At 35.8% G+C, this 12,871-nt stretch overlaps 1 protein-coding gene across 2 annotated transcripts in view; it reads left to right on the forward strand.

The window, feature by feature from the left end:
• Positions 1-12,871, forward strand: part of ARHGAP15 (Rho GTPase activating protein 15) — a 590,073-nt gene that overhangs the window by 370,525 nt on the left and 206,677 nt on the right. For both annotated transcript variants that reach the window (XM_087435123.1, XM_004423853.3), the window contains one exon: positions 1,554-1,652. In XM_087435123.1, coding sequence (XP_087291249.1) covers positions 1,554-1,652 — 99 coding nt within the window. The remainder of the gene's footprint in view (positions 1-1,553; positions 1,653-12,871) is intronic.

Below are 12,871 nucleotides of genomic sequence, written 5' to 3' on the forward strand. Positions count from 1 at the left end.
CTGTTGGCAGTGGTCGCCATTTTTTTAAAAAGGTGGGTAGGGAAGGCTACAAGCAGAAGGTGACATTTGATTAAAGACCTAGGGCAATAGAGTTCCATGCAGAGGAAATAGTAAGTGCAAAGTCCCTGAGGCAGAAGTGTGCTTGGTGTGGACAAGAATCAGCAATGTGGACAGAGTAGCTACAGGCAAGTAATGAGGGAGAGAAAGGAGAGAGAAGCAAATGAAATCAATTAATGAGTGGAAGGTCAGGTCATGTACTGCCTTAGAACTTGCGTTAGGGAATTGGGTTTCATTCTGAGCAAGATGGGAAGTCCTTGAATGTACTAAATATTTGTTTCGTTATCAGTAATAAACATCTTCGCTGTTTACAAAAGTTCTGGAAGTGGGTAGTGGTGATGATTACACAACAATGTGCATGTACTTAATGCCACTGAACTGTACACATAAAGATGGTTAAAATGATAAATTTTATGTTATGTATATTTTATCACAATAAAAAAAATCTGTGGGTGAACCTATGGGCTGTAAGCACTGGTGACGATAAGAACACATATGTGATGCAGGCATTCAGAATCTGCTTTGCAAAAATCCATCCCATATATTATAAATATAAATACACAGTGCAAGGTAGCATAAATCATGTTCCAAATAAGAGGGCTAGGCTAGGATTTCACAGAGTGTGTTTTTAAAAGCAGTAGTCTGGAGAGAGACACTTTCAAATAAAAGGATCTTACCCCAAAAGCTTGGGAAATAGTGCATGCTCCAGCCCCTCTTGGAGATTCCCAGTGCACATTGGTGTATCACAGTGTCTAAAAATAAATGCACATTTAAGAAACCTATTTAACATTGTTTAACCCAATGTTGCTAAACTATTTTGATCACAGGCCCTTTTCCCACATCACCTATTAACATCCTAAGGAACTAGTATTCCAAAGAACTTATGTTACAGGAGACACAAAGCTGAGATAGGAAGGAAGGAGTTTGTGGGAAAAGTGTCATCTGAGCTGAGCCCAAAGGAAAGGAGATACTTAGGTTAGAGAAGAGGAAGGGCATTCAAGGCAGCAGAAATATTGAGAAATTCACCTCCAAGTAAGTCTCTTGGAAATTACCTCTTCAAATTGCATTGAACCACAGAATGAATCTCCTAAATATACTGATAAAATCATAATTTTGATGATTGTTGATAAATTTCTTCTAAAACACTCCAGACACCAATTTGCTAAGATTACTTATTTTATAGAAGTTTTCTTAATTCCTTGTCATTTTTTTTATAGACAACAAAGTTAAGCCCAGAGAGACTATAACTTACTCAGTCATCCCTGCCTAATCGATGGCAGAGTGTTAGTTTTCTTTCTCTGGGGCCAGAGTCCTGTTCCATATGGGAGGGAGTTATGGTCTTTGTATGTCTGCAGTAGACACTCTGGAATTAAAGCAAAAAATCGATTCCTATGCAAGATGCAGATTTCAGCATGCACTGGATATGGAAACAGAATCAAATTAAAGAACAACGCAAGCTTGGATTTTAATGAAGCTCATCTTTGTTTCTTTTGCAGATCAAATTTTTGGCTCTCATCTGCACACAGTGTGTGAACGTGAAAATTCCACAGTTCCATGGTTTGTAAAGCAATGCATTGAAGCTGTCGAAAAAAGAGGTGGGTAACTGAATATAAAGCAATTTCTCCCATTACTGCAGCCTCTAAATAACCAATGCTCAAGTTAACAGCATCACTTGAGTTGTCTGGGAAGCCATGCAATTAAAACTTGACTTTTGTTAATCGGTTAAGAGGATCATTTTCTTATTAACTTCAGTTTATTTTTACAATAGGGCCATCAGTAAGTCTCTCTAATGTTCTTTTTTTTTTTTTTTTTTTAATATTTTGTCTGTCTGCCATGTTGTTGGTTCAATTGCAAACTTTTTGTTTTCAAGCCAGTGATAAAACATTCATAAAATATCATCACTCACAGTGTTAGAACCCTCCTAACATTCATGCTGGGAGATGTTGTGCCAGAACAATTTTTGGTAAGCCCCCAACATTAACCAAGTAAAGCAAATAGCATCCCTACTTGCAAACAGTAATATTCCATCTTCCTCACGTTTCTGTTCAGTATAGAATCTGGCTAACGGGTTTTCCTGGAACAATTAACAGACACACCTCTGGTGTTAAGACGACCTTTGATTCCTATATTTTGACATTCTATTTTTCATCTAAAATTATTTCATCTTTCTAAGGGGAACAAAACGAAACCCAATTGACTCATCATTTCTATGTTAGTCTATCTTTGGGGTGTTTTTCTTTCAGTCTATGACTTTATTCATTCAAGGTCATTTTCCCTGGAAGATACATACAGTAGATGCAGAATCTCAAAAAATGTATTGTATAAAAATGTGAAGCTTCATCACCATCTGTTACAAGTTTACAACATATTCCCAGGATCTAGGGGGATATATATCATGTAAAAGATAGAGATGTTTTCAGAAAAAGAATTGGTGAGTCCATTCCCATTTTCAGCTCCCAGTTTCTTAAAACAATAGAACCAAGGGGAAAAAATCTTTACCAAGTTATCTGCTAGGAAAAACCATTTTAATTCTCTCAATGTTACCTGGCTTTATTATAGAAGCATAATAAAAATGGTCTGCAATTTCCAACTCCTGGAAATTCATACTTTAATTATACTGTAAGGACAGCCCTGGGATCCTATTATTCCTATATCAGTAGGGAATGAGAGAATAACAAGAAGGGGACGTGTGGGTAGGGAAAATCGATGAAGAGAGTGGCTTTGGGGAAAGCATATCAACACGTCAGAGAGAAGAGCTGAGGGTTCAGAGAGAGAGAGGAAAACAGTAAAAGCAGAATGAACATAAGGAGAAGTATCTGTGAGAAGAGTCAACTGGAGTTTAGAGAGAACTGTGTTTTTATTGCATGTTGCAATCTCATTTAATTTTATCAGTACGTATTTTAGGAATAAATATTATTTAATAAGTACTTCAAGCCAAAATGGATCACTGAGAATGTTATAATGTTATTATTGCCAATAGCTAAGTTATCATCATTTTCAGGAAATCTTCATTCACCTAGAAATACTCAGTACAGGTGGTGTGAACACTTATATTAGAGCAAAAATCCAAACAGGACTTTAGGGGAAGCTGTACATAATAAGATGTGTACACATATAGAAAAGGGCTCTATACTTCTCTTTTTATGTACATACCCTAGACAAATTGAAAACTCTGCTAGATACAGCCTCATGGGGTGCAGATACCATAATATTGTAGAGTAGAACGTGTCTATAAATAGAAACTGTATCTTTTGTTCCTAGCATTTTGTTGGCAATTTTTAATAAAATAAGACAATGTTTTTGCCGACAGGAGCAATCATATCTGACATTATATTTCATTTTTCCAATGTATACTCTTAAAATGAATTTGTAGATCCAGCGCTAGAGACACTAATCACACATATGATTATTAAAATAATTCCTAAGCGTTTTAATGAAACTCAAAGACTACAATTCCACAAAGCAACTGATAATTCAAAGCATTTTGGCAGTGTCAGCTCTCAGGAACTCTATGGAAATGTTCGATAAAAATTCAGAGGCACAAGGCAAACCTTTCACATCATTGCGAGATTTACAAGTGTGTACTTTTGATTATATTTTTCTATGATCATTTTGTTGGATTAATATTCTTACACTCATATGACAATTCTATTTACTCAAAGTGTCGTTTTTACTAAATTCTGGCATAAAGCACCTTAGGACAGAAATAATTTATGTGAATCTAAATCCAATGTTTATGCAGGCTTCTGATGACATTTAATGCTGGGGTTGGTATTGGGAAGTAGCATATAAAGGTGCCAAGTCTCTCGGCAATGCTGGGACTCAGCATATCTAGATCCCTCCTTCTAATGGCCAGATCCTCTTCCAGCCAAGATGCTCAACTGCAGAGTCACGGGAAATGCTTACGGACCTGTTATGGGAAAAGCACATTTAACGAAAACTGTGTGTTTACTCTCACAGTTTTAGGAAAGTGACCTCAATACTCACTACAGCAGGACGTTGGCTGTTACAAAAAAGATTTGTTTCCTTTCTCTCTTATTTTCTTAAGATTATTTCCCCCTACCTTAAAAAAAATCATTTGTAAACTGTAGTTGTATTTTTTTTAAATGCTTCTTACATGTTGTATTCCAAATGAAACAATGTCAGGAAGACAGATCTCACCATTTATTAATTCATTCATCCATTCATCCATCCACCCATCCATTCATTCATTCATTCATTCATTTAGTTATTTGCACTTGGCAGAACCAATTTGCTCACGCTCTTGTAGTCTCCCCAGGGAAATTCTAGCCATACAAGATGCATTCTTTATTAATGCCTGGTAAGGTGGTATTAGTTACATTTTAAATTTTGAGTCTCTTGGACATACCTAGAAGAAAATCTATTAGTGAGCTGAATGTAAACCAATTTAGCGAATAACTTGTTTAGTGTGTTTCCTTATCTTGATTTGGTTTCCTTTATTCCGCTAAACCACCAGAGCATTCTCCTCCTTACCAACTATTATAACTAGATTAAAGTTATTTTTGTGGTTTCTAACATTGTCTGCTCAGCCTAGAAAAGATACACAAAATTGGAGGGAAAACTGGTTCATTCTCCCTTGTCTTTACGCTTGCAGACCTTGTATATGACCATACTGGAAGGAGCCAATGAAAAACTCAACTTATGTTTCTTCTTCCAAAGCAAGCTGCAAAAGTATTGAATCATTCTTCAGCTAATGCTCAATACATATGGTAAACTGACCAGAAGCATGAGGTCATTTGACACTTTTTTTTGAGGTCTGGGGGAACAAGCATATAGAGGGAGGCATTGTGACATGCTGGTGGTATGTAGATCTAAACAGTGAGAAGTCCATTTTTCACTGCTTTATAGAATACTTTGTGTAGTTTATAATGACCTCAAAAGTGTGCAGAAATTGCTTACTTAAAAGTAGGGCCACTTGTATTTCTTAGAGACAAGGGCCTAGAAGATATGAACTAAACAAAGCGTATATAGTGTAAACTGATGTAATTAGTATTAAGACCTTAATCCATAGTTCTTTTTATCAAACTATGTAACTGACTGACTTCTCTTTGTGATGGTTTAGAAAGAGCTGTACACAGTATGTGACACAGTGTAAGCACTCAATAAATTTTGGTTGAATGAAGTAACAGACACTAAATGTTTGTTGCATTTGTGCAACAAGTAACTATGTAGAGCTTACTATGTTTCATTACCCCTACTACTAACAGAGAACATAGAGAAGATATAAATTAGACAAAAAGACACACACAAAAAACCCAAACTGTGATAAGTGCTATGAAAGAAAAGAACAGATACCAGAAAAGAGAATACCCATTACAATAATAATTTTTTAAAAAGTAGAGGAGGTTTGCCTGCTTAAAATAACACAATAGGGAGTGAGGGAAATGGGGAGATGTTGGTCAAAGGGCATAAAGTTGCAGTTACTTAGGATAAATAAGTCTAAATATCTAATGTAGACAGGCATGATGACTATAATTATAATACTGTATTGAATACTGGAAATACGTTAAGAGAATAGATTATACGTGATCTCATCATCACAAAAAAGTTGGTAGCTATGTGTGGAAATGATACATTAATTAGCTTGACTATAGTAATCATATCAAATCATCATGTTCTATATCTTAAATATATACAATTTTTCTTTAAACATTTTTTTAAATGACATAATAAACATTGAATAATGAATGCATACTTGTCTGGTTTTAGCCTCCTGTTATGACCAGAAGTTTAATTTGGTCTTATTTCCCCGGTTATTTTATTGACACATTGTGACAATGCAATATAAAGAATCACTTGGTGTGAGATACCCAAAAAGACATCCCTTGAATGGTAAACCAATCCTTTTTCTACCCAATAATATCAACCATTGCAGAAGACTTCTTTTTATATAATAATGGAGTTAACTAAATGAATGAGCATATTTCTACCCTAAACGTATTTTTATGCATCCAATATATTTTTGTTTGTAAGAAAACAGGATGGGTTTAACAAAAAAAAAAACATTTATTTTCATTTGGATTGGCATTCATCCTTTGGAATATGGTTTAACAACTCATTCTTCCTCCATGATTCCCCATTCTCTTAATATGCCGCCAAACTATTTAGCAACATTAAAATGATACCTAGAGATCTGTTGCACAACAATGTAAATGTCCTTAATACTTCTTAACTGTACCCTTAAAAATGGTTAAGACAGTAAATGTTATGTTATGTCGTTTTTTAAAATCACAACTAAAAATAAGTGATACTGGGTCTTCCAAATTTGATGATTCCAGCTATAAGCTGCTTTGCAGAATGCATCAGCAGATACTAATCAACAAGTTTGTCCTCTTTTTCTTTTTTCTGGAACACAAAATACTATGACAAGAACGATACACAAAGTTACATATTTGACTCGGTGCCTAAAAGCCACCCTGGGATCCATAACCTTGCTAAAAGATTTAAGAAAGACCTTTAGTCTACTTCTGAGAAGGTCCTTAGCCTCGAAAACTTTATCTCTCAACTTGACTTCTTAGCAGCTGTTATATTTTTTTGCTGTCGCTTGTTTGACAGGATCCAGTTATAGGTTCCGATGTCTGTTTAAAGAAACAAGGAGGCTGTTGGCTTTAAAATTCCCTCATTGCTTGTGTGATCAGCATTTTCCCAGGCTTTTCTACATAGTTTGCCAAGCAAAGGGACTGACCTTTTGTAGCAAACACTTTTTCATTTCAAAATGCTCACTTTGATTTTTGTCCCATTTTATGCTCATTCCAAACTGTTTACAACCCACTAAAAATGACTGTGAATTATATGTTTGTGTAATGGATTCCTTTTGTGGTTGGAGTGGAATGTTTACTTTGAACAATTAGTTATCTTTGGGTAGATTATAGCAACTTGGAAAAAGAATGGCTAAAATTATTACTATACCTTCACTGTTTCTTTTTGGTCATTCCTCTGCTGTTACATGAAGTTTGAGAGAATGTCACTTTAACCAGCCTGTGACATTATAAATGAAATCTATTTCTCTAATTTTTTGAATATTTATTTGGACATATTTGTTAACATCATAAGGAGAGATTGTTATATGCCTAATTGGGAATATACTTATCTGACACATAAAAATTCAGAACATGGAATATACATAAATACGTGGATGTTTACTATACATGTTGCATTTGCATAATAGATAAGGTTTGCACATGTATGTATTTGTTATATAAATAACAGGCATGATTGTTGTATAGCTATTATGATAACACATACCAAGCATTATCCTTGTTAATAACATTTTCCTGATACTCAATTCAGTGCACCAGTCTGCCACTTAAGATCCCACTAAGTGTTCACTTGCAAAAATAAAACTTTACGTAGTCTTTTCCCATTGCCAGAGAACCCAGGCCCTAAAGTACAGATCATATTGCCTTTACTAGACAAGCTCTGCTCCCAGTTCTGCTAATTTTGTACTGTTCATTCTTTCCCACTTTGGGATAATCTATTATAGTTGGATCCAGGCACGCACTAAAGGCTGATACTTCCATGAAGAATGTGCAATTTGTACTGTTTAGTTTGTGACGAGATTCTTGAAAACTTTTATGATTCTATCTTGTTCCAGAGAGACTTCTGCTTGCTAGTTTTATAAGCAGTGAGTGAAAAAAAAAAAGGTAACAAAAACAAAACAAACTGATAAAAATTACATGCTCAAAAAAAATTAAGAGTTCAAGATAAGCACTTTTTCTTTTTCCCCAGAGAATATTTGTGGACCGAACAAAAATGTTTCTGAGGGCACTGACCTATGTGTTGTGTTTTTTTTTTAAGTGCTTGCTTTTCGTGCCTGAAGTTAGGCATCCACATGCGTTTACAATAGAGATGATTCTCAAAGAAGCTCCATGAAAGTTTGCAGCGAATTTTCCTTAGTTTTAACTTCTGAGTTAAAATTAAGCCCAGTTCAGTGTTTTGGTGTTTTGTGTTTTGTTGTAATGCAACCCAACGACAGCCACCTTCCTGACAGCAATAGTGTTGTGCTGGCTCCAAGTTAGAATTGGCTCTTTGGGGTAGTCATGCTGGGGCCTCTGTGTCTGTAAGAAAGCCACACTCAGGGCTGGAGGGAGAGACAAAATCAAAAATGAGTAAACAGGAAACAGCCAGCAAGAGTATAAAAGAGAAACTGGGAAAAGACAACCCAAAGAAATCAGAGATGACAAGGTGGAGAGAGAGAAAAATCTGTGTTTTGCAATTAAGAAAACAAATGTGGGTAAAAGGGCACGCTTGTGAGGTCTGCAATGAAGAGAAGGCAGACTATTGAACCAGTTACTGTCTCTGCCATTTTTACCTGATACCTGCTTCTCTCTTCCAGAGAAATTGACTCTTGCTCAAGAAAATACTTGTAAGTTAAATCTTGCCATGAACAGCAAACTTACATTGAATGTTCACAAATTCTGTGAATAGTGGTGGTTAGTAATTAATTCACTGTTCTTATTAGTGACATTTAATGGAGTTTATCTACATCTAGCAACACAACAGTCATTATCAAAAAGAGAGCTAAAACATAGCAGAAGTTAATGTAGGAATAAATGTGCAGTTCAACAACCAGAAAGGCTATCTAACGTATCCAGCAATGTGGCTCTGGTCAAATCAGTCAGCGGATATTCCCACACTTTCGAGTCCAGAATGCATAAGAATAAATAATGTCTCTTCCCAGATAAGGCCTGAGTCTAATTTCCAACCTCCACCCCCACTCCCACCCCCATTCTAAAGTTTAGGTTCTTAGCATACTTTTCCCTTGGAGTCAGTTGGAAGGAAACAGAGCCAAAATTAATACCCTAGGAAATTAGCCTCTTATTGTGGATGGAGGATTTAAATAATGCAACACCTCAACATGTTGAGATGCAATACCCTAATATATCCTTTAGTGGTATCATTTACTTGATGGGAGGTCTAGGTTTGGGAGTTTTTCCGTTATATTGCTCCTATATTCAGAAGTTAATAGTTCAACCATAAAAATAATCTTGGCTGAAAGTTGGCAAGATGTTTTAGCCTGGAAGCAATGTTTACAAAATTTGAAAAAAAAAAAAAAATCCCTTGCATTTGGAAAGCTTTCAGGTTTTCAAAAAACGGGAGCAAATAATAATAATAATAATAGGGCAGTGAGAGATTCTCAGATATTTGTTGCCCTGGGATTTAAAAATGGATTTTTAGTTTTTAAATAGAAATTTTTTTATTCTTGTCTCATAATGTGAACCAATTGATTTTTGTGTGTGTGTGTGTGTGTGTGTGTGAGGAAGATCAGCCCTGAGCTAACATCCATGCTAATCCTCCTCTTTTTGCTGAGGAAGACCGGCTCTGAGCTAACATCTATTGCCAATCCTCCTCCTTTTTTTTCCCCAAAGCCCCAGTAGATAGTTGTATGTCATAGTTGCACATCCTTCTAGTTGCGGTATGTGGGACGCAGCCTCAGCATGGCTGGAGAAGCAGTGCGTCCCTGCGCACCCGGGATCTGAACCCGGGCCGCCAGTTGCAGAGCGCGCGCACTTAACCGCTAAGCCACGGGGCCGGCCCCTGAACCAATTAATTTAATAAATAAATTATCAAAACTTTCACAAGAATGTCACTCCGTTTTGTGAAATAATCTGTTGTGTATTGGTTGAACAAGAATCTATACATTATATTATTTATATTTTTATATATTTTGTTATATTTTATAGGCATTTACCTAGAGCTTAAAAATTTATGATAATTAAGGTGTTAAATTAATTCAGGAAGCTATGAATGAAACCAAAATATTATACTCTTTTATGTGTTTTCTAATGAATAATGTTCCCTTTTAAAATATCTAGAAAATAATTATCTTTTCCAAGGATTTTCACACTTTCAAATGAACTGTGTCCAACTTCAGCATTAATCATTAATCGACATATATAATAAAAGAGACATACAGATTCCAGAAGACATGGTTGCATTGGTCTGTATAATTGAATATGACATATTTTCCTCTATAGGATATTTTAGAGTAATTTATTCATCTCCTTAAAAGATTCATGTCTTGGAGATTCTTCTAAATTCTGTGAGAGGTTATCTTATAGACTAACAGGCTGTGGAGATAGAAATGTTTTTCTTGGGTTCAAAATAATCTTTTGTTTGCTAGATTTATCCATTTTTCTCAAATTTTATACTTTTCAAGCCATTTCCTTTTTTCAGTTCAGAAAAAAACAATCAAACAAAAAAAAATCAAGGGAAGGACACTTTTAGAAGAAAAACTAACTGTGCAAAACCAAAATAGCTCTGAAATGATACTGCTGGAAGAGTTCTCAGATTACAGTAGACAGTAGACCCAAAATGTAAAATCACACTCTTTTTAAGGAAATAAGAATGCCCTGAGATTTATCTTGACGAAAGCACAGCTTATAGAAGAAAAGTATTTGAAATATTCCCTCCAGTACAGTGTGTACTCCTTCATATAGGAATCATGGAATTATTTAACTTTTCACACAATGCCTAGAGCATAATTGATTCTTAATAAATGATGACTAAATGGTCAAATTATGTTCAACATTGCTTAAATCATCATTGGAAAGTCGCACACCATTACTATACCTGCACGTGATTGAAACTAAAAAGATCAATGACCAACTGTTGTTGGTTGGAGTCAGCTGCATAATGTGCAGAGAATAACATGGTTTGCAAACGTGCCTTTTAAACCATTTCCGATGGTAGTATATTATATTGTTCTATGTGATATCACTCTTTTCCATCTACACCCAGCTATGCTAAACAATTGAAGTTATATTTCCTTAAAGATTTTGTGCTCATCAATTTGTGGATACACCATTTAAGTTCACCATCTAGCAGCTAGTAGAATATCCATTCTCTACTCATTTTCATCAGAGGAAGTCATATCCCATTAGGCATGGTTTCAACACTAGTAGCCTGCTGTTTTTAATCAAGTAGTTGAATGGCAACTATGACTAGTAGGTGACATGCCTGAGAATGATCAATCATAGACTTAGGTCCAGCAGCCAGACAGAAAGTTGAGCACCACATCTTTTTCTTTGATTCAACTTGGAATACTATGTTGGTACTGTTCTGTGTTAGTTTACTTCCCTGTGAACATCTCACCTCCTTGATTCAGTGTTTATCTTCTATGTAAATCTCAGGAAATCTTTATTTGATGATAATTTTTTAAGTTGAAAGAGTCTGTTAAAGAATTTGAAATAAATATATGGTCAATATATAGATCTATCAATTTGAAGCTAATGAAGACAGGATGCCAATACTCAAAATTCGGACACAATTTTACTATTGGATATTGATTTCATTTTCTCCAAATTTACTTCCCAGCAGAAAAAAGTTAAATTCTGCTGATGCTATCAAAAGCTCTATAAAGACTGAATACGCCAGTGTCACTAAAATAGGACTATTATTTTTCTTGTTTTAAAAATGATACTCTTCTTGTTATGTTCTGCATTTTTGACAATTTAGGCTAACTTAACTCTTTAGTCTCCCTCCAGAGCAGTGGAACATCTAACAGATGGCATTGTAATCGCTGTAGTAAGCTTTCTTTCTTTTTGTCTTGAAGGTAGGCAGTTGGCATTTATTTGAATTGCATAGCATAATATTGGAGTCCATGTGTTTGGCCTAGAATTTGAGAGAATAAGAAACTGGCATTTCCTCTGGATTTCATTCTTGACTCTGACAGTTCCTTTATGAGAATGACACCTCAAGCTATCTCTTAGACTCAGACCTGAGATCTAGGAACAACCCTTCTTGAATTTTCCTCCGGCACCTCAAGCTCAACTTTTCCGAACTAAATTTATCATTTTCCCCAAAAAACTATTCCTCCTCCTTTATTCCAATTCAGTCAATGGCATCATTACCTATTTTCCCATCGCCCTAAAAAGAAATATGTTGGGGATCTTAGATTTTTCCCTCTCATTATGCACAGCATCGTTCACCAAGTCTAATGATCCTTACTTTCTTATTATCTCTTGAATCTGATGCTTCCTTTCACCTCCTATGCCCTTGATTGGGCTCCCATGATTTCTTTTGAGATAAACCTCGTAATTGACATCATTGCCTTTGTTCTCATTACTACCCAGGCCACCCTTCTCAGTGCTGCCAACGTTATCCCTCTTAAATACAAATGGGATTGTGTTATCTCTCCTTAGAACCCTCCAACGCTTCTTCTTCTCCATCAAGATAAACAAAATTCCACACTAATTATTCCCGTTAAAAAGAATATGCATATGAACTCTGTCTACCGTCCAGCTTCAGATCCTCATCAGCTGCTTCCTATGACCCAGGAATATCAACTACATGAAGTTTTCCAAAGGCCACTATTCCTTCACTGTGGTGTTCCTTCTCCCTAAAGACCCTCTCCTCACGCATCCACCTGCCAAATTCACGTTCATCCTATCACACATAGCGCAAGAGTCACCTTCTCCAAGGGATATTCTCTGACTCATATCTTCAACTGTTCCTCCATGATCTCTTGAACATTATTAAGCCCTCCCTCCACAGCTTCGCTTTTCCTGATGTAGTCCTTATTACACAGGACTGCAATGGCTGGTTTCATTATCTGTTTCCACATCTAGAATGTGAGGCCTTGAGTCTAGGGTTTAAGTCTGGTTCATCTCTGTCTTCTCAGGGCTTAGCACATCAAAGCTGGCATTTGGTAAGGGCTCAATTCATGATGGATGATTAAATGGGTGAATAGATGAATATTATCCAAGATTTCTTTTCGTCCATCCAACCATGCATCCATCCTTAGAGAATCGAATCCTATATACTAAAGATTCATTGAACTGCTAAGAGAGAT

The sequence above is a fragment of the Ceratotherium simum genome, chromosome 9, assembly GCF_057802395.1.
Source record: "Ceratotherium simum simum isolate JZ-2026a chromosome 9, ASM5780239v1, whole genome shotgun sequence".
NCBI classification, from domain to species: domain Eukaryota; kingdom Metazoa; phylum Chordata; class Mammalia; order Perissodactyla; family Rhinocerotidae; genus Ceratotherium; species Ceratotherium simum.